The sequence below is a fragment of the Myotis brandtii genome, unplaced genomic scaffold (genome assembly GCF_000412655.1).
Source record: "Myotis brandtii unplaced genomic scaffold, ASM41265v1 scaffold62, whole genome shotgun sequence".
NCBI lineage: Eukaryota > Metazoa > Chordata > Mammalia > Chiroptera > Vespertilionidae > Myotis > Myotis brandtii.
Window position 1 is genome coordinate 2,642,890 of NW_005370366.1, and position 21,146 is coordinate 2,664,035.

At 42.1% G+C, this 21,146-nt stretch overlaps 1 protein-coding gene across 1 annotated transcript in view; it reads right to left on the bottom strand.

The window, feature by feature from the left end:
* The window catches only part of CENPJ (centromere protein J), a 74,679-nt gene that overhangs the window by 35,134 nt on the left and 18,399 nt on the right, over nt 1-21,146 (bottom strand). The window contains exons 8-10 of the mRNA XM_014528166.1: nt 13,836-14,001; nt 7,541-7,783; nt 2,551-2,635 (exon numbers count right to left, since the gene is read on the bottom strand). Coding sequence (XP_014383652.1) covers nt 2,551-2,635; nt 7,541-7,783; nt 13,836-14,001 — 494 coding nt within the window. The remainder of the gene's footprint in view (nt 1-2,550; nt 2,636-7,540; nt 7,784-13,835; nt 14,002-21,146) is intronic.

A 21,146-nucleotide genomic window follows, 5' to 3' on the forward strand; every position in this document is an offset into this window, starting at 1 on the left:
TTGCAAACAAAAGCTCTGACAAAGAACAGCATGGATGGAACTGGAGAGCATTATGCTAAGTGAAATAAGCCAGTCAATGAAAGAAAAATACCACATGATCTCACTCATTTATGGATAATAAAGACTATTATAAACTGATGAACAAAAATAGATACAGAGGCAAAGCAGCATGGAACAGACTGTCAAACTATAGTGGGAAGGCCGGGGAGGGTTGGGGGGGTGGTAAGAGATCAACCGAAGGACTTGTATGCATGCATATAAGCATAACCAATGGACACAAGACAGCTCTGACAAAGGTTTAATATCCAAAATATGTAAAGAACTCATAAAACTCAACACCAAACAAACAATCCAATTAAAAGATGGGCAGAGGACCTGACCAGACACCTCTCCCAAGAAGACACATGAACAGCCAATAGACATATGAAAAGATGTTCAACCTCACTGACAATTAGGGATATGCAAATCAAAACTACACCTGTTAGAATGGCTATTATCAACAAGTAATAGCAAGTGTTGGAGAGGTGGTGGAGAAAGGGGAACCCTCATTCACTGCTGGTGGGAATGTAGACTGGTACAGCCACTATAGAAAACAGTGTGGTGATTCCTCAAATAATTAAGAATAGAGTTACCACCATAGGACCCAGCAATCCCTCTCCTGGGTATATATCCAAAAAACTCGAAAACATGTATTCACAAAGATTCTATCTAATAAAAGACAAAAAGGGTAATTAACCGTACCTCTGCTACGCTTCCCATTGGCTAATCAGGGCGATATGCAAATTAACTGCCAACAAAGATGGCAGCAAGCAGCCACGCAGCTGAAGCGAGCAGGAGGCTTGCTTGCTCCAGTGATGGAGGAAGCCAAGGTTCCCCGCCTGCCGCGGCCTGGCTCTGAGCTCCGGAAGCAACAATGTTTCAATTATAGAACCTAAACAAACCCCAGATACCTGTTTTCAGCCGGCCGCGGCCTCAGAGCTGGGAGCGCCAGTGACGGCAACAATGTTTCAATTACAGAAGGTAAATAAATCCCAGAATAAAAAAGAAAAAGAAAAAAAGGAGAGGCTGGGAGCTTCAGTTGCCCGCCAGCCTGAAAACGGCCCTCAGCCCCTCACCCAGACTGGCCAGGCACCCCAGTGGGGACCCCCCCTCATATTTTGACACTTGTAGTTGTACATGCCAAGGCAAATTTTAAAAATCTGACAGACCTCAGTGAATTATCCTATATAATAAAAGGCTAATATGCAAATTGACCAAATGGGGAAACGACTGGTTGCTATGATGAGCACTGACCACCAGGGGGCAGATGCTCAATGAAGGCGCTGTCCCCTGGTCGTCAGTGCGCTCCCACAGGGGGAGCACTGCTCAGCCAGAAGCCAGTCTCACTGCTGGCGAGTGCAGTGGTGGTGTCAGACCCTCTTCCACCTCTGCGGCAGCGCTAAGGAACAGCGAGCCAAGCGGTAAGGAGCAGTGAGCAGGTGGGTGGTAAGGAGCAAGGGGTCCTGGACTGAGAGAGGGATGTCTCACTGCCGGCTTAGGCCTGTGGGAAGTGTGCCTAAGCCAGCAGTCGGACATTCCCCCGAGGCGTCTCAGACTGCGAGAGGGCACAGGCCGGGCTGAGGGACACCCCCCCCACACCCGAGTGCACAAATTTTTGTGCACCGGGCCTCTAGTATATATATAAGTGTGTTGTGTGTGTGTGTGTATAACTCTATGTTCATTATTCATGGTGGCCAAGACATGGAGACAACCAAAAGGTCCTTTGGTAGAGGACTGGATAAAGAAGATGTGATACATATATACAATGAAATACTACTCAGCCATAAGATGAAATACTGCCATTTACAACAACAGGGATGGATCTTGAGAATATGCTAATGACATAAGTCAGTCAGAAAAAGCTAAGAACCATATGATTTCATTCATATGTGGGATATAAAACTGAAACTTGTGGACACAAACAGCAGTGTGGTAGTTGTCAGAGGGAAGAGGGGAGGCAAATGGGGGCGATGAATGGTGCCTAATATATGGTGATGGAAAATGACTTGACTTTGGATTGTGGGGGCACAATGCAATATGTAGATCTTGTGTCATAGAAATCTATACCTGAAACCACCCCAATAAATTTAATTTTTTAAAAAAAGGCTTTCTGCAGCCCTATTCATACTACTGACACACTGGATGAAACATGAATGCCCATCAACAGGAAAACTTGACTGGCAAATACAAGTGGATTCTGTATAGCTATTATAATCAATAAACTACAGTTTATATGTATTAATGTGGTAAGTCTTAAAATATGGAGAGAAAAAAACAAATTGCAGAGGAATACATAAAGTACGAAATCAATACTATATTGATTTATGGACACAATATAGTAAAAAAATGAGAAACCAGTACGAGAATGCTGTCAAGGTGGAAATTAAGTGGGGGAGTAGGATACACAGGAGGCTTCAATTAAAGTTATGGTATTTTATTTCTTAAGGTAGATTAATTTTCTATTTTTTAAATTCCTGAAATGTCTTCTAAAAAGATCATGTAGCTTCTTACCTTGTGTGGGCAAATTATTTTTCTTGTATTTCTCTAGCTGGGTTCCTGTAGAATTTTGACTCTTTTGAATTTGAACTGATGAATTCTACAGTAGGAGATAATTATATAATTGAATATAAAATTAGTGCTAGTCTACATATTAGTACAATGAATTAAACTAACAGAACTCAGCTTGCAATGAGAATGTTTTAAGTTTGTTCAATTACATTGTTTTCATTTATCACTAGAGACCAGAGTGAATACACACACACAGGCACACACATACACACACACACAGACACACACACACACACACACACACACACACACACACACACACCACCTTTGTAAATATATTCATTCCTCAAGTTAAGGGCATAACAGACAATGTAAAACAAAACAGTCTTCTGTGACTGTTACCAGGCTAGCCAGAGGAGAGAGTAGGAGCTCATGGTTACCCCATCAGCAAAACCCCCTTATCTCAGCCTCTCCAGTTAACATTTCCCTCACTGCCTTGCTCTAACTGAGCCCTAGGTCCCACTGAGATGAATGCTCACCACTGTCCCTTGTAGAGATGGAGGTTTCTCGCTCTCAGAGCTCACAACCCTAGACTTAGAGGTAGTAGGTGTCCTCCTTGCTCCCCATCACTGCTTCCAACCAAATTTCTTTCTCTCCTCCCTACCCACCCCCACCAAGCTCTGAGTCTCATGGCTGTGTACTCACCCCACCATGTACCCCTCCTTGCCTTTTCTGACCTACTCTCCCTCCAATCTCAGCCATGCACTCCCATGGGCAAACTCTAGAAGTAGTCATTATCACTATTTGCAATGATCAATAACTGTTCAATTTCAAAGCATTTGAATCCAGAATGTGAGGTATTCTACAAAATAACTAGCCTGGTCTATTAAAAAAGCCAATGCCATTTAGTGTTCAAGTATATATATGGGTGATATGCCATGATTTCTACAACTACCTTTATATGGTCCAGCAAAAAACACAATATGCAAACCTTAATAGTGGTTCAATCTAGGTGAGTAGTCAGGTGTTCATGGGACTGTGTTTTCAAATTCCTCTATCTGGGAAACTTTCATACTGAAATGTTTGAGGAAGAAGGGAGAATTCCACTTCCTGACTACAGCCTACAGCAGTGATGGTGAGCCTTTTGAGCTCGGTGTGTCAGCATTTTGAAAAACCCTAACTTAACTCTGGTGCCGTATCACATACAGAAATTTTTTTATATTTGCAACCATAGTAAAACAAAGATTTATATTTTTGATATTTATTTTATATATTTAAATGCCATTTAACAAAGAAAAATCAACCAAAAAAATGAGTTCGCGTGTCACCTCTGACACGCGTGTCATAGGTTCGCCATCACTGGCCTACAGGGTCCTACAAGTCATTGATCCATGTATTCAATGTCCCTCACAACCTGGTAGCGTATGCCCTTCTTAAGCAGGTTCATGGGTCACTGCATACTGTTAACTTCTAAGCCCCTCTCTCTGCTTTGTGGTATTCCCCCTGATGACCACACCTCTCCTAAAACATAACTTTCCACCAACTGACACCCAAAAAAACACACAAACAAACAAGAAAAAAATAATGCAAGCCATTCTCACTGGAAACAATGATCTCTAACATACATGGGCCCCCAATGCAGCCCAGGACTCAGACTATACTTCCCAGTCCCTTGGCTTTCCTCTCTCTTAGACAACTATTTTACACTTTCTCCCATGTTCTCTGCCCTCACCCTCAGCAGAATATCATGCTTCCCACTTTACTGAGAAAGTTAAAGCATCAAAAGGGAACTTCCTACCAAGTGGCACCAGACACCTAGCCCTAGGTCCAGACCTTAGACCTTCTGTTATTGAAGTCGAACTGCCCCTGCTCCTGGCCAAACCCAGCCCCTCCATTCACTCATTCCCTAAAGCCCATGTCCCCTTACTTATGATCACTGCATCATTTCCCTCTCTACTGAAACCAACTCTACCAATATACAAACACCTGTTAATTTCCCGTCTTAAAAACAAAACAATTTCCCCTACAGCCACTACCCCGTTTTTACATTTGCTGCAAAACTTTTCCACACGGATCTCATATTCTGTCTGAAACTTCTCCCCATTCTCTCTTATCCAGTCAGGCTTTTATCTCTGACACATCTCTACTTGGTAAATCCAAGGACCAACCTTCAGTCCTCAATTTACTGAGCAGCAGCCTTTGATGCCTGTAGGCCACACTGTACCCCTTGAGGGCCTTTCTCAACTTGGCTCTCAGAACACCACATGGACCTCCTTTCCTTCCTATTCCATGGTTATTTGTCCTCCTTGCCCCCCAGCTTCTTACTCTGCTCAGTATTTGGACCTCTTCACTTTCAGCCTCAGTCATCTCAGCCTAAGGCTTTACCATACATTCTGATGACCCCAAACTTCTACCTCCAACCTGACTTCTCCTGATATATGCATAACTGTCTAGTAAACATTTTTACCTGATGCTCATTGGCATTTCAAACTCACCTTGTCTGCACCTGAGCAATATGTGTTGTCTTCTTATGGACTTTAATAACAAATTGAAATTCTTATATTAAGCAAAAAAACTACACTAAATGGGGAAGCCATTCCTGACTACTTTCTTGCTGCCACACCCCATATACAGTTCATCAATAAATCCCATCCACTCCTCAACCCCTCCAATGCCACTCCCCCAGTCTAAGCCACTATCATCTCATCTCTAGTCTGAATTACTGCAATAGTCCACCTTGATGTTCCTGACTGGGCCCAGTTTGCCACCCCCTCGGTCTATTCTTAAGTCTACAGTAAAGTGAGCTAAGTGTTGGGGAACTCAGAGATGCAATATGGCTCCAGCAGCAAAGGCCTCTGGGAACCCTAGCTGGTTTGGCTCAGCAGATAGAGCGTCGGCCTGCGGACTGAAGGGTCCCAGGTTCGATTCCGGTCAAGGGCATGTACCTGGGTTGCGGGCACATCCCCAGTAGGGGACGTGCAAGAGGCAGCTGAATCGATGTTTCTCTCTCATCGATGTTTCTAACTCGCTATCCCTCTCCCTCTCCCTTCCTCTCTGTAAAAAAAATCAATAAAAATACATTTAAAAAAAAAAAAGCCTCTGGTAAATGTTGGACTCTATTTAACCCTCAGTAGCCTGAGGCTTGGCTGACTACCCAGAAAGCCAAATGCCATCCAAAGATAAACATCATGTCCCCAGGAAGGAGGTTAATGAATGTATAGAGTGTGATAACTGCCTGATGTTATTATGTTAACTTAAAAACACATTGTTCTTGCTGGTGGTCTATGCAACTACCCACCATATGGTTTTACTTTTAATCCCCTATAAAAAAAAAAAAGAGAGAGAACCTGTCCTAGAAGGAAGTGGATTCTTCCAGGCAGGCCACCACTGGGAGCAGCTACCTTACCCATGTATGTAAGTTTCTATTAAAGCTCTTATGATTTTGAATAAGGTTACCTGTCAGTTCTTTAGAATCAATCCTGAATTTAGATTTTTGGTGCTTTCCCCAAACACTAAGATAAAGGGTTAGGCCACCCCTTCAATCAAAGCCCTGCAAGAGCTCCCATTGCACTCAGGGAAAAAGCCCGAGTGTTTACAGAACCTATTAAGGCCTAATGAAATCTGCACCCACCACCCTTCGTCATATCTCTGGTTTCATCCCCTACTATTCTCCCCACTTTCTCTGCTCCAGCTTTACAGTAAGTGCTCACTTAACATCTTTGATATGTTCTGTGACTTTAAGTGAAATGACGTATAATGAGAACAATTTTATCAGGCTGATTGATATAAGTAAGAGTTAAGTTCCTACAGCATCAATCTTATAATGAAATGACACTATTCGAGGACCTGCAGTACCAGTCTTTGGCATTGCTCAACCTCAGGCCCTCCAAGCAGACAGTCTCCAGGTCCAGGTCTCCTGTGCCTGCTCTGCTTCTCACCCAGGTCCCTCTTCAGCCATTATTCAAATGTTGCTTTCTCTGTAAGGCCTTCCTTGGCCATCCTACATATAACTGCAACACCCCATACAGTTATTCCCTCTCCTTGCTTTTTCTCCTTCATTTCCACCACTATGTCACATACCATATATTTTATTTATCTATCTTATTTATAGTCTTTCTCCTGCCACTAGAATATTAAGTTTCAAGAGGGCAAGGACATTTGCCTGTTTTGTTCATTGCTTTATCTGCAGTGCCTAAAAGCAGTGCCTGAAAAACCAGAGTTGTAAACAGAGATAAATGAAACACCAATAACTTGATTTAAAAGGGTCACGCGCATGTGACTCTCTGCAAACACTTCCCTTGGCCTGTTTTAACTGACACTGTCTGCCTACTGCTTATAATAATCCCCTTATAAGAATTATACAAATGAATTTGAAAACTATCTCTATAGCAATGCTCAAAATTATTTTTTTAATTATGGTAAAATATATATGGCATAATATTTACTATCTTTTTGTTGTTGTTAATCCTCATCGGAGGATATTTTTTCCATTGATTTTTAGAGAATGGAAGGGAGGCAGAAGGGGGAGAGAAAGAAAGAAAGGGGAGATAGAGAGAAATATCAATATGAGAGAGACACATCCATTGGTTGCCTCCCACAAGTGCCCTGACTGGGGCCTGGGATCAAACCTGAAATCCAGGTACACGCCTTTGACCGGGAATTGAACCCTCGACCCTTTGGTGCACGGGACAATGCTCCAGCCACTGAGACACACCAGACAGGGCGATAGTTACCATCTTAACCATGTTAAAGTGCACAGGTCAGTGGTATTAAGTACATTCACACTGTCTTGCAACCATCACCACCATTCATTCACAGAACTCTCTTCAACTTGCAAAACTGAAACGCTGTTTCTATTAAACACTAACCCCTCACTCTCTCCTCCCAGCAGCCCTGGAAACTGCCCTTGTGCTTTCTGTCGGTAGGAATCTGACTGCTCAAATATTTAACATCTCCCCCTAACTTGACAAGGCTGACTGGTCTCCAAACCTACCATGGACCCCTCTTTCTTCATGGTAGTCCTGCACTGACCCATCTTGATGCTGCCCTCAGCGGCTTCCACTTTCTTCCAAGCATCGAGTCGGAATCTCTCCATCACTTTTATTTCTTCCCGGAGGTCTGTGTTCTCTTTGACCAACATTTCTATCTGGCTTCTAAGACGGCCATGTGTACTTGACCATTTTGCTTCCTTTCTTTTCAAATCTTCCTGTAAATCTGTTACCTGCTGTTTCAAAGCCTGCCAACCCCCAACCCCCCAAAAAAAGCATTAGTAGAATTAAAACAATGCAACAGAAGAAAAAATACAGACTAGCTAACCTAGTACAGAGAACAGAAAAGAGAAGGCTCAGTTAATCACATTTCAATAAAACTGGGATTTTCAGGAAAGGGAATAGGGGTTCAGGCTAGAGCCTCACTTCATACCATCAGCAAAATTAATTCCAGGAATCAGGAGGAGGCGGCAGACAACACTTAAGAGTTCACTGAAATAATGTGGCCTTGAGATAATAAAGATACTAATTGAGTCCTTGGCTGGTTTGGGTCAGTGGATAGAGCGTCGGCCTAGACAGACTGAATGGTCCCGGGTTTGATTCCGGTCAAGGGCACATGCCCAGGTTACGGGCTCAATCCCTAGTAGGGGGCATGCAGGAGGCAGCCGACTGATGATTCTCTCTCATCATTGATGTTTCTAACTTTCTCCCATTCTCCCCTCCTCTCTAAAATCAATAAAAATATATTTTTTAAAAAGATATTAATTGAAATAGAAGAGATAAACGGGGATTATCTGTTGAAGAAAAAATAAATAGGAATTAATTACTAACTGAAGGAAGATAGATGAGGTAAAGGGAAGAATAAAAGATTCAAATTCAAAACTACCAATACTGAAAACTGATCCTATTGGGAATTTATAAGAAACAGGTTTTAAGAAAATGAGTTGTTTTAGATGGACTAAATGATGTAAGTGAAGAAACTCCTGGAAATGTCTAGAAGCTATCTGCAACTGTATAAAGAGAAATAAAGATCAACATCAGAACTAAGGAGAGAGAGTCAGCTAGCTACATGGAATATGTAGGTGCAACTCATAGGAAGTGACTTGAAGCTGAGGAAAGGAGTATGGACAGAAGCAGGAAGCATTCCCTACCGCCCACCTGAGAACCTGTTCAGATATGAGACTGAAGGCAGTGAGAATCCTAACTCACTAACACACACCTCATTAACACACACGGACAATCTGACATCCATCCATGCTCATATAAACTTCACAACAGCCAATAAAGTGCTGCTCCAGTGAATACATGAATGATAAGAAAATGAAACAGCCTATTGCTGACATGAAGAAAGTTATAGTGGTCTGGATAGAAGATCAAACCAGCCACAACATTCCCTCAAAGCCTAATCCAAGCAAGACTCTTAACTCTTCAATTCTGTGAAGGCTGAGAGAGGTGAGGAAGCTTAGAAGAAAAGTCTGAAGCTACGAGAGGTTGGTTCATGAAGTTGAAGGAAATAAGCCATGTCCATAACATAAAAGTTCAAGGTGAAGTAGCAAGTGCTGATCTAGAAGCCGCAGCAAGTTATCCAGAAGATCTAGCTAAGATAATTAATGAAGGTGGTTACACTCAATAACAGATTTTCAATGTAGACAAAACAGCCTTATATTGGAAGAAAATGCCATCTAGACTTTCATAGCTAGCGAGGAGAAGTCAATGCCCAGCTTCAAACCTTCCAAGGACAGGCTGACTCTCGTTAGGGGCTAATGCAGCTGGTGACTTTAAGTTGAAACCACTGTCCACTTACCATTCTGATAATCCTAAGGCCCTTAACAATTATGCAAAATCTACTCTGCCTGTGCTCTATAAATGGAACAATAAAGTCTGGATGACAGCATATCTGTTTACAACATAGTTTACCAATTATTTTAAGCCCACTGTTGAGACTACTGTTCAGATAAAAAGATTCTTTTCAAAACATTACTGTTCATTGACAATGCATTTGGTCACCCAAGAGCTCTGATGGAGATGTACAAGAGTAATGTTGTTTTCATGCCTGCTAACAACATCCATTCTGCAGCCCCTGGATCAAGGAGTAATTTTGACTTTCAAGTCTTACTAATTAAGAAACACATTTCATAAGGCTATAGCTGCCATAGATAGTGATTCCTCTGATGGGTCTAGGCCAGTGGTCGGCAAACTGCGGCTCGTGAGCCACATGCAGCTCTTTGGCCCCTTGAGTGTGGCTCTTCCACAAAATACCACGTGCGGGCACGCACGTACAGTGCGATTGAAACTTTGTGGCCCATACGCAGAAGTCGGTATTTTGTGGAAGAGCCACACTCAAGGGGCCAAAGAGCCGCATGTGGCTCGCGAGCTGCAGTTTGCCGACCACTGGTCTAGGCAAACTATAAATTGAAAACCTCCTAGAAAGGATTCACCTTTCTAAATGCCATTACGAACATTCATGATTCATGGGAAGAGATCAAAACATTAACAAGAGTTTGGAAGAAATTGATTCCAACCCTCATGGATGATTTTGAGGAGGTCAAGACTTCAGTGGAGGAAGTAACTGTAGATATGAAAATAGCAAGAGAACTAGAATTAGAAGTGGAGCCTAGATGTGACTGAATTGCTACAAATTCATGGTAAAACTTTAACAGATGAGGAGCAAAGAGAGTAGTTTCTTGAGATGGAATCTACTCTTGGTGAAGAAGCTGTGAAAATGTTAAAATTGCCTAGCTGGTTTGGCTCAGTGGATAGAGCGTCGGCCTGAGAACTGGAGGGTCCCGGGTTCGATTCCAGTCAAGGGCACATACCCGGGTTGTGGGCTCAATCCCCAGGTGGGGACTTGCAGGAGGCAGGCGATCCATGATTCTCTCTGATCATGGATGTTTCTCATGGATGTTTCTATCTCTCTCTCCCTCTTCCTTCCTCTCTGAAATCAATAAAAATATATTTAAAAAAAAAAAAAGAAAATGTTAAAATGACAACAAAGGATTTAGAATATTATATCAACTTAGTTGATAAAGCAGTGACAGGGTTTGAAAGAATGGATTTCAATTTTGAAAGAAGTTTTACTGTGGGTAAAATGCTATCAAACAGCATCGCATGCTAAAGGTAAATCATTTGTGAAAGAATCAGTCAACACAGCAAACTTCATTGTTGTCTTATTTTAAGCAATTGCCACAGCCACCTCAAACTCCAGCAACCACCACACTGATCAGTCAGCAGCCATAAACACTGAGGCAAGAAGTTCTACCAGCAAAAAGATAATGGTTCACCGAAGGCTGGTTAGCATTTGGGGCAATAATGCTATTCTCTAATTAAGGTATTACATAGTTTTTTAGACATAATGCTAGACTATAGTATAGTGTAAACATAACTTTTATATGCAAAGGAAAACCAAAATATTCATGGGATTTGCAATATTCACTTTATCGAGGTGGTCTAGAACCAAATCCACATTATCTCTGAATACGTTTATACCATCTCTTTAATCTTTTAATGACTTAATAAGTGAAAGCATATCAATAAATATATATTTGTTTTTGATTTAAGTATATACCTGTTTTTAAAGTATGTAACTGCATTGTAGAGGCAGAAAGGATAAATATGGGAAACTATGAATGAGCCATAGTTTAAGAAAAACAAGGAACTGTACCCACAACCAAAAGAAATAATGAACACCCATGGTTACACACAATATCAAGTCTTTTGAAAAGGGTCCAATACTTAAATCAACACTAACAAAGCAGAAAGAGAGTTCAAAAAAATGTTGCAAAATTATGAAATTGTCTAATGTCTTAAAGAAGAAAGCTAACTCACCAACTCTCCAGGAAATGAGGCCTCTACATCAACACTGTCCAGAACTTTCTGTAATGATAGATGTGTCCTGGACCTGCACTGTCCAATGTGATAGCTACCAGTCACATAACAGCTACTGAGCACTTGAAATGTGGCTAATGTCACTGAAAAACTGAATTTTTAGTTTTATTGAAAAACTGAATTTTTCGTTTTATTTAATTTCATTTAACTTAAACTTAAATAGCCACATGTAGCTAATGACTAGCAGACTGGAAAGAACAGGCTTAGAGAATAAGAGGATAAATTGTTTGCAGGAAAGGCACCAGGTCATAATAAAGTAAAAACTATGTGTTATTCTCATCAAAGTAAGTAGAACTAAAATAAAGCTCATTTGCTATGGTTTGAATCACACTGGAAGAAGAAATCTTAGCTATGACAGAGGGGAAAGTGGGGGGAATCAAGTTTATAATCTTGGGTGGTCTAAGAAGGGCGGTGGTGTTATTTTCCTTATGGGTCTCTTAAGATTTTTATAACATAGCAAGCTATCCAAGTATCACTCTACTCCTGGGAAACTCAGGAACAGTAAATATGAAATGACAAACCCATTATGCAGATATTTTAGAATAGATTATGGTTTTAAATTTAGTGAAAAATTTTCTGATAGCTGAATTTGATTTTAACTACTGTTTAAAGTATTTGAACTGGCCCAGGCCTGAAAGCTCAATTGGTTAGGGTGTCGTCCCAATATGCCAAGGTGGAAGGTTCAATCTCTGGTCAGGGCACATACAAGAGGCAACCAATGAATGCCTAAATAAGTGGAACAACAACTTGATATATGTCTCTCTCTCAAATTAGTAAATTAAAAATATTTTAATAAAGTATTTTGAAGTATTCACAAAACGTCATGATAAATTTGTATTATTATAGATTATAAAAATAATCTATAATCTAGATTATAGATTTTTAAAAGAAATTCAAATAAGTTTAATATCAATTTTTAATCTAAAGAGCAAAAAAAATCTATAATAAAAGAATAATATGCGCCGAAGCCGGTTTGGCTCAGTGGATAGAGCGTCGGCCTGCGGACTGAAAGGTCCCAGGTTCGATTCCGGTCAAGGGCATGTACCTGGGTTGCGGGCACATCCCCAGTGGGGGATGTGCAGAAGGCAGCTGATCGATGTTTCTCTCTCATCGATGTTTCTAACTCTCTATCTCTCTCCCTTCTTCTCTGTAAAAAATCAATAAAATATATTTTTTAAAAAAAAGAATAATATGCTAATTAGACCAGACAGCCGAACGATCTTCCAGACGTCATTCCGGACGTCCTCCCAGACGAAGCAGTGGCGGTAGGGGCCAAGGCAGAGGCGGCTAGGGGCGATCAGGCAGGCAGGTGAGCAGTTAGGGGCGATCAGGCAGGCAGAGTGGTTAGGGGCGATCAAAAAAAGGGGACATATGTAATACTTACAACAATAAAGAATTATATATCTATAATAATAAAAGCGTAATATGCTAATTAGACTGGACAGCCAAACAACCTTCCAAACATCATTCCAGACGAAGCTACAGTGGCGGGGGCCGAGGCAGAGGCAGCTAGGAGCGATCAGGCAGGCAGGCAGAGTGGTTAGGGGTGATCAGGCAGGCAGGCAGAGTGGTTAGGGGCGATCAGGCAGGCAGGCAGGCGAGCAGTTAGGAGCCAGCAGTCCCAGATTGCAAGAGGGTGCAGGCCAGGCTGAGGGACCCCCCCGCCCCCGCACGAATTTTGTGCACCGTACCTCTAGTATAATAATAATAATAAATAAAATATGGACATGGAAGATGAGTTTGCACTTTATGCATAAGCAAGAGATAGACATTTAAATTTTTTCTCTTGGTAAATTAAGTTTTTCTTTTAATGAAGTCCAATATATCCATTTTTTTCTTTTATACTTATTTCTTTGTCTTCTCTTGGAAGTCTTTGCCTATGCCACTGTCATGAATATATTCACTTCCATTATTTTTCTATAGTTTAGCTAGAAGTACATTAGTTCTTTTTAAGTACTACATTCCTCTGATCATGTCCATTTCTAACTTTGAAATGAAAAGGACTGATAATTTGGCCTATCAGTTTATAAGTTTTAAAATTAAACACCTATTCAGTATATAGGCCTTAAATTATTAAAAATGAACAAAACTTAACAGTATTTGTTGTGTGGTAAGTCAAACAAATTAACACAACATTACAACAGTGAACTTCCAACTCCTGGCTTATTAATTCATTCATGTCATTTGTGTACTTTCTTTTTGTTTGGAAACCTTTAATAAGAGAATATTTTACTCTTTAAAAGCCACACTACAAAAAAAGTTCCTAATGCAGTGTCTCAGATAGATAATTTGTTGAGTCAATAGATGACTAATAAATTGATACCCAATATCTCTCTGACATATCAAATAATCCTAAGAGTCTTACAAAACTGAAATCTTTACTAATTTATATGAGTATATAAAGTATTGGTATACCTGTATTTCTTCACGTTCCTTTTTATCTGGAAAAGTTCTTGCAACTGTAGTATACTTTTCAAAAACTTTGCGTTTATTTTGTAGCTTCCTCATTTCCTCCTTTTTAAACTCTTTTATTCGAGTCAATTCATTTGCTTTCTGTTGTTCAAAGTCTGTGATTTCTTTCCTAAAATGATCAAACCATGTTATTTAAGGAGATTATCTAAAGGGACCAACCATCTCAGTAAATATAATAATCCACATGTGGCACCAAAATGAAACACCAGGAACAGCCTGGTAATGAGGAGCCGGAATCTTGGTGAATCCATTTTCAATCCATAGCACCCTTCCAACAAGCACCTACTGGGCACCTGCTATCAATCAAGTACACTGGAGGAACCACAGTGGAATAACTAAACATCCTTACTCCTGTGAAACCTCTTATATCAGATAGGAGAGACAGAAAATAATAGAATAAGTAAGTAAAATATATGGAACACTAGAGGCCTGGGACACGAAATTCGTCACAGGTATGGTCCCTAGGCCTGGCCTGCAATCAGGGCCATCTTCCCCGGCTGCCAGCAGCCTGCCCCGCTCCCCACTGCCATCCACCTCCGGTTCCCTGTTCACCATTGGGAGATCAGAGCCTGCCGGCCAGGAGGAGGGACCGAGAGGTTGGCCGTTCCCGCCCGCTCACCAGCCCCGTACACCGCCGCCAGTCACCCTCTGTGTATGGGGCGACTGGCGGGGCTGGGGCCTTGGCCTGGCGCCACCCACATCTGCCGCCACCCATCCCTGGTTCCCCGTTCGCCATTGGGTGATCGGAGCCTGTTGGCCGGGGGAAGGGACCAAGAGGTTGGCCGCTAGACCCCAATCGGGCGATCGGGGCCTGCGGGCTGGAGGCAGCTCCTGCATTAAGCATCTGCCCCCTGGTGGTCAGTGTGCATTATAGCCACCGGTTGTTCCGCCGTTCAGTCGATTTGCATATTACCCTTTTATTATATAGGACTAGAGGCATGAAATTCATGCACAGGGGGGCGGTGTTCCTCAGCCCGGCCTGCACCCTCTCCAATCTGGGACCTCTCGGGGGATATCCGACTGCCGGTTTAGGCCTGATCCCGCAGTTGGACATCCCTCTCACAATCCGGGACCGCTGGCTCCTAACCACTCGCCTGCCTGCCTGCCTGATTGCCACTAACCACTTCTGCTTGCCAGCCTGATCGCTCCCTAACCGCTCTCCTGCCGGCCTGATCGCCCCCAACTGCCCTTCCCTGCCAGCCTGATCACTCCCAACTGCCCTACCCTGCCAGCCCGATCGCCCACAACTGCCCTCCCCGCCGGCCTGATCACCCACAACTGCCCTCCCCTGCCGCGACCCGCCTCCTCCGCCTCCTCCGCGCGAGGCGGCAGAGACGTCGGGACCAGCCTCCTCCATGCCACGCAGTGCCGCGGGACCCCCAGGCCTCACAGCGCGGAGCAGCCACCAGGCCCTGCCTCCGCTGTGCGCGTGGCCATCTTGTGACGACGTGAGGGCATAACGCCGCCTAGGCTATTATTAGTATAGATTAGAAGTGGCAAGGAAAAAAAATAAGCAAGGAATGAGGTTAGATAATATCAGGGTAGGAGATTAAAATTATAGATGGGGTCATCTTGCTGAGATAATATTTGAAGTAAAACCTAAAGAAAGTGAGAATACCTATGAGGTTATTTGGACAAAGCAGTTCAAACAGAGGGAACACCACATGCAAAAACCCTGAGGTAGGAATATGCCTGATGTGTTCAAAAAACAGCTAAGCTGCCAATGTGGCTAAAACAGTGAGCAGGAGACAGGAAAAAAAAGGGGGGGGGGCGATTAACTAGGTTCTTACAGACCACTTGAGAACTTTGGTATTTAGCTGAGAAGAATGTTGATTTAGCTAAGGGACTGCCACAGCCCAGTTTCATTGTTCATGCTGTGTTAAGAGCATAGGAAGAGTGATATCAGCAAGAGAGTGGAATAGGAGGTCTCTGGCTCACATCCCTCCACATGAACAACAATCCAACAGCCATTCATGAGCATAAGTGATTTTGTAGAAGCTCTAGGATTCAGATAGGAGGTTGGGAAAACCTGGTGAAGCTGTAAGATCAAGGACAGCCACTGAGAGAAGGCAAGCCCATACCCCAGTGGAAGACTTGCAAAAAACATGGTCCTGGCTGCAGAATGAAAACAGCCTAGATCCCCTATAGACTCAGCCCCAGCTCCATCCGCCAAAGGACTTGTGAAGAGCAACACCCATCTGTGCCTCTGATAACAGGCCCACACATCTCAGTCCCAATTACAGATCCTAAAACAACACTGTTACCTGGCCCCAGACTGCTATACTGTAGTTGCAGACAGTTCTGCTCACCCAGAGACCCAACAGAAAGATGCACAGGAACCTGGGAGGAGCCACACTCATCCTTACCCCTGGCAACATATCCCCTGCCTGCAGATTCAACAGTGGACCCAGAAGTAGCCCCATGACCTAGCTCCAGCCCCGATTGACTATGGATCCAAAAGCAATCCTGTCCAACCAGGGATCTAGCATGAACCATATCCATCTGCACCCCTGGTCACAGACCTGCCAACAATAGACCCCACAGGTTACCCAGAAGCAGCCACCTGATTTGGCTACAACTCCACTCAACTGTGATTCTGGAAGCAGACTCATCAGGGGTCTAGCAGAAGGTAAAGATCTGCCAAAACCAAGTACTAAAAACAGGAAGGGACATTTGCTCTTTCAAATGCAAAGACATCAAGAAAAGGTTACATGGATCATGAAGAATGAGGTCAACATGACATCACCAAAAGAAACTAATAAGGCTCAAGAAACTGGTCCAAAAGAAATAGAGATCTACAAAGAATTCAAAATAATTGTTTTAAGGAAGCTCAGCAAGCTACATTAGAACACAGATAAATAACCCAACAGAATCAGGAAAACAATACATGAAACAAAACAAGAAGTTCAACAAGAAGAAATTGTATAAAAGTACCAAACAGAAATTGTCAAGCTGAGAAGACAATGGATGAAGTAAAAAAAAAAAAAGTAATAGAAACTTTCAACAGCAGACTCAATCAAGCAGAAGAAAGAATCTCTGAACTGGGAGACAGATATTTGGAAGTTATAGTCAGAGAAGAAAGGAGAATATAACCAAGGACATAAAGAAGAGGTCACATCAAGACTGGTAGGAAGTGTGGAGTAAAGTGGGATGGCTGGGCACCTAACAGGCAGCAGCTGAAGTTCTGGAGAGAGACCTCACATGGGGGGAAAGGCGATTTCCCCTGAGAAGTCTGGGGTTTAAACCCCAAGCTGGGCTCCCCAGTCCAGAGTAACTGAACCGGGAAAGATGCCCACATAACATCTTGCTGTGAAAACACTTCAGGTTCTATATGGGAGGAAGAGAGGGCAAAAATATGCAGGCACCCTCTTAAAGGGCCAACAAAATAAATTTCATTTGCAGCCACTCAACTTGGGCTCCAGCAGAGGGTGGGCAGAGTGAACTAAAGCTGTGTGAGGAGAGTCTGGGGTTGGTGGCTCTGGGAAGAGAGCTGAGAGGACAGCCGCCAGATCCCTGTGCTGAGTTATATCCCCATTATGCAGAAACCAGCTTTCACAGGCAGAGCTTACTCATCAATGCAACTTTAGTCTGGTGGGGAGTGGGAAAGCAATTGTCCCACCCATTAGAAACCCTCTCACCCCACCCTATGGAGTTTACATGCTGCTAAGCTCTATAGCCTGAGACTCACTAAGTGACTGACACTAATAATCAACAAGAGCAAAAGCTGATCTCTGGGTGCTTCAAGTCTTTGCATGACCTGCTTCTGGAGCTGGAGCTAGAAAAAGCAGACTTTGGCGCACAGCTTGGACCTTTCCACATGCATCTAGATTGCTGACAGCTCCGAAAAAGATTTTCAGGGCCAGTCACAAACACCATCTGGCCTACACCAGAAACCCTCCGAAAAGGCCCAAAACCAATAAACCCAGTGGCCAGCTTTATTAGAGCAGGATCTAATAAGCTTCACAAGCAGTATATCAAAAGGGAGATATTGGCAGGCTCCAAACCCTGCTGAGGTTAAGTCTGCTGTGTGACAAGCACTGACACAGCACCCTGCACGCTATTAGGTTAAGCCTTACTGTCATCCAGCCTGAGGGGCAAGCCCATGCACACATGAGACAAAAGTAATTAACACTCAATTACAACTGGAGGGCAAACACAATGTGCACAAGGGACATTAGAGCACCCAGGTCAGGTAATCAGAGAGACTGCACCACTGGGTCCCACAGGTCAACTACTACATAAAGCCACCTAACCAAGACTGGGAGCCATACCAGATCTATCTACTAATACATAGAAACAAACTCAAATAGGGAGCCAAAATGAAGAGGAAAAAAAAAACAATAACCCTCAAATGAAAGAATAAGAGAACTCTCCAGAAGAAGAGATAAATGAAACAGAGATTAGAAATTTGTCTGATATAGAGTTCAGAATAATGATGGTAAAAATGCTCAACAGCATGAGAAAAGATATAGTAACTATGAAAACAGAAATAAAGAATGACATAGCACAAATAAAGAAGACATTGGGGAATACACAGATTAGGGGAAACTGTGGATTGAATCAGTGAATTAGAAGACAGGGTTGAAAAAAATCACTCAATCAGAGAACCAAAAAGAAAAAACAATTTAAAAACAGGAGGACAGCTTAAGGGAGCTGTGGGACAACGTGAAACGTAACAATATTCGAATATCAGGTATGCCAGAAGATGTTTCTTTCCCACTCCCTTCCTCTCTGAAATCAATAAAGATACATTTAAAAAAAAATTTTAAAGAGCAAATGTCCCTTCCTGTTTTTAGTACCCAGAGACCCAACAGAAAGATGCACAGGAACCTGGGAGGAGCCACACTCATCCTTACCCCTGGCAACATATCCCCTGCCTGCAGATTCAACAGATTTAAAAATTTTTTTAAATCCAAGAGGAAGGAACACTTCCAAGCTCTTTATATGAGGCCAACATTATCCTAATTCCAAAACCAGATAAAGACACTACAAAGAAAGAATTACAGGCCAATAACCCAGATGAACATAGATGCTAAAATCCTCAACAAAGTATTAGCAAATCAGATCCAGCTATATATTAAAAAGATCAGCCCTAGCCGATTTGGCTCAGTATCTAAAGCATCGGCCTGCTGACTAAAGGGTCCCAGGTTCATTCCAGTCAAGTACCTTGGTTGCAGGCTCCTCCCTGGCCCGGGTCCTGGTTAGGGATCGTGTAGGAGGCCACCAATCGATGTGTTTCTCTCACATCAATGTTTCTCTCTGTCTCTCTCTCTTCTACTCTCCCTAAATAACAATGAAAAAATATCCTCGGATGAGGAGTAACAAAGAAAAAAAAAAGTACATACACACACACACACACACACACACACACACAGATAACATATGTATGTTATCTATGTATGTGTGTGTGTGTATACATATATATACACACACATTAAAAAGATCATACACCATGACCAAGTGGGATTGATTCCAGCGATGCAAGGCTGGTACAATATTCACAAATCAATAAACATGATACATCACATAAACAAACTGAAAGACAAAAATCGCATGATCATATCAATAGACACAGAAAACACACTTGACAAAATCCAACCCCATTTCTGATAAAAACTCTCAGCAAAGTTGGAATAGAGGGAACATATCTCACCATGATAAAGGCCATATATGACAAACCTACAGCAAACATCATACTTAATGGGCAAAAACTAAAACCTTTTCTCCTAAATACAGGAACAAGACAGGGATGTCCACTTTCACCACTCTTATTCACACAGTACTGGAAGTCCTAGCACAGCGATCAGACAAGAAGAAGAAATAAAAGGCATCTAGCCCTAGCAGGTTTGGCTCAGTGGATAGAGTGTCAGCCTGCGGACTAAAGGGTCCTGGGTTCAATTCTGGTCAAGGGCACATGCCTGGGTTGCGAGCTTGATCCCCAGTAGGGGTCTTGCAGGATGCAGCCAATCAATGATTCACTCTCATCATTGATGTTTCTATGTCTCTATCCCTCTCCCTTCCTCTCCAAAATCAATAAAAATATATTAAAAACAAAAAAGGCATCCAAATTGGAAAGGAGGAAGTAAAATGCTCATTATTGGCAGATGACATGATATTGTACACAGAAAACCCTAAAAACTCCACCAAAAAACTTTTGGATTTAATAAATGAATTTGGCAATGTAGCAAGATACAAAATCAACACCCAAAAATCGACGGCTTTTTTATACACCAATAATTAATTCTCAGAAAGAGAAACTAAACAAACAATCCCACTTACCATTGAAACAAAAAAATTAAGATGCTTAGGAATAAACCTAACCAAGGAGGTAAAAGACTTGTACTTGGAAAACTACAGAATGTTGACTAAAGTGATAGAAAAAGATATAAACAATTGGAAGAATATACCATATTCATGGATTGATAGAATCCACGTCAAATGTCCATACTACCCAAGGCAATCTACTACAGCAGGGGTCCTCAAACTACGGCCCGCGGGCCACATGCAAATACAAATATTGTATTTGTTCCCGTTTTGTTTTTTTACTTCAAAATAAGATATGTGCAGTGTGCATAGGAATTGGTTCATAGTTTTTTTTTTTAAACTATAGTCCGGCCCTCCAGCGGTCTGAGGGACAGTGAACTGGCCCCCTGTTTAAAAAGTTTGAGGACCCCTGTACTACAGATTCAATGTGATCCCTATTAAAATACCAATGACATATTTCACAGATCTAGAACAAACAAAAATTTATATTAAACCAAAAAAGACCTCGAAGGCTGCAGCATTCTTGAAAAGAAGAGCAAAGTTGGAGGACTCTCAATACCAGATTTCAAGTTATACTACAAAGCCAACGTAATCAAAACAGCCTGGTACTAGCACAAGAACAGGCATATAGGTCAATGGAACAGAACAGAGAACCCAGAAATTGACCCAAGTTATTACAATCAATTAATATTTCACAAAGGAGGCAAGAGCATACAATGCAGTCAAGACAGTCTCTTCAATAAATGGTGTTGGGAAAATTGGACAGATACATGCAAAAAAATGAAACTAGACCACCAACTTACACTATATACAAGAATAAACTCAAAATGGATAAAAGACTTAAATGTAAGTCGTGAAACCATAAAATCCTAGAAGAAACCATAGGCAGCAAAATCTCAGACATCTCTCATAGCAATATGCTTACAGATACATCTCCTAGGGCAGTGGTCGGCAAACTCATTAGTCAACAGAGCCAAATATCAACAGTAC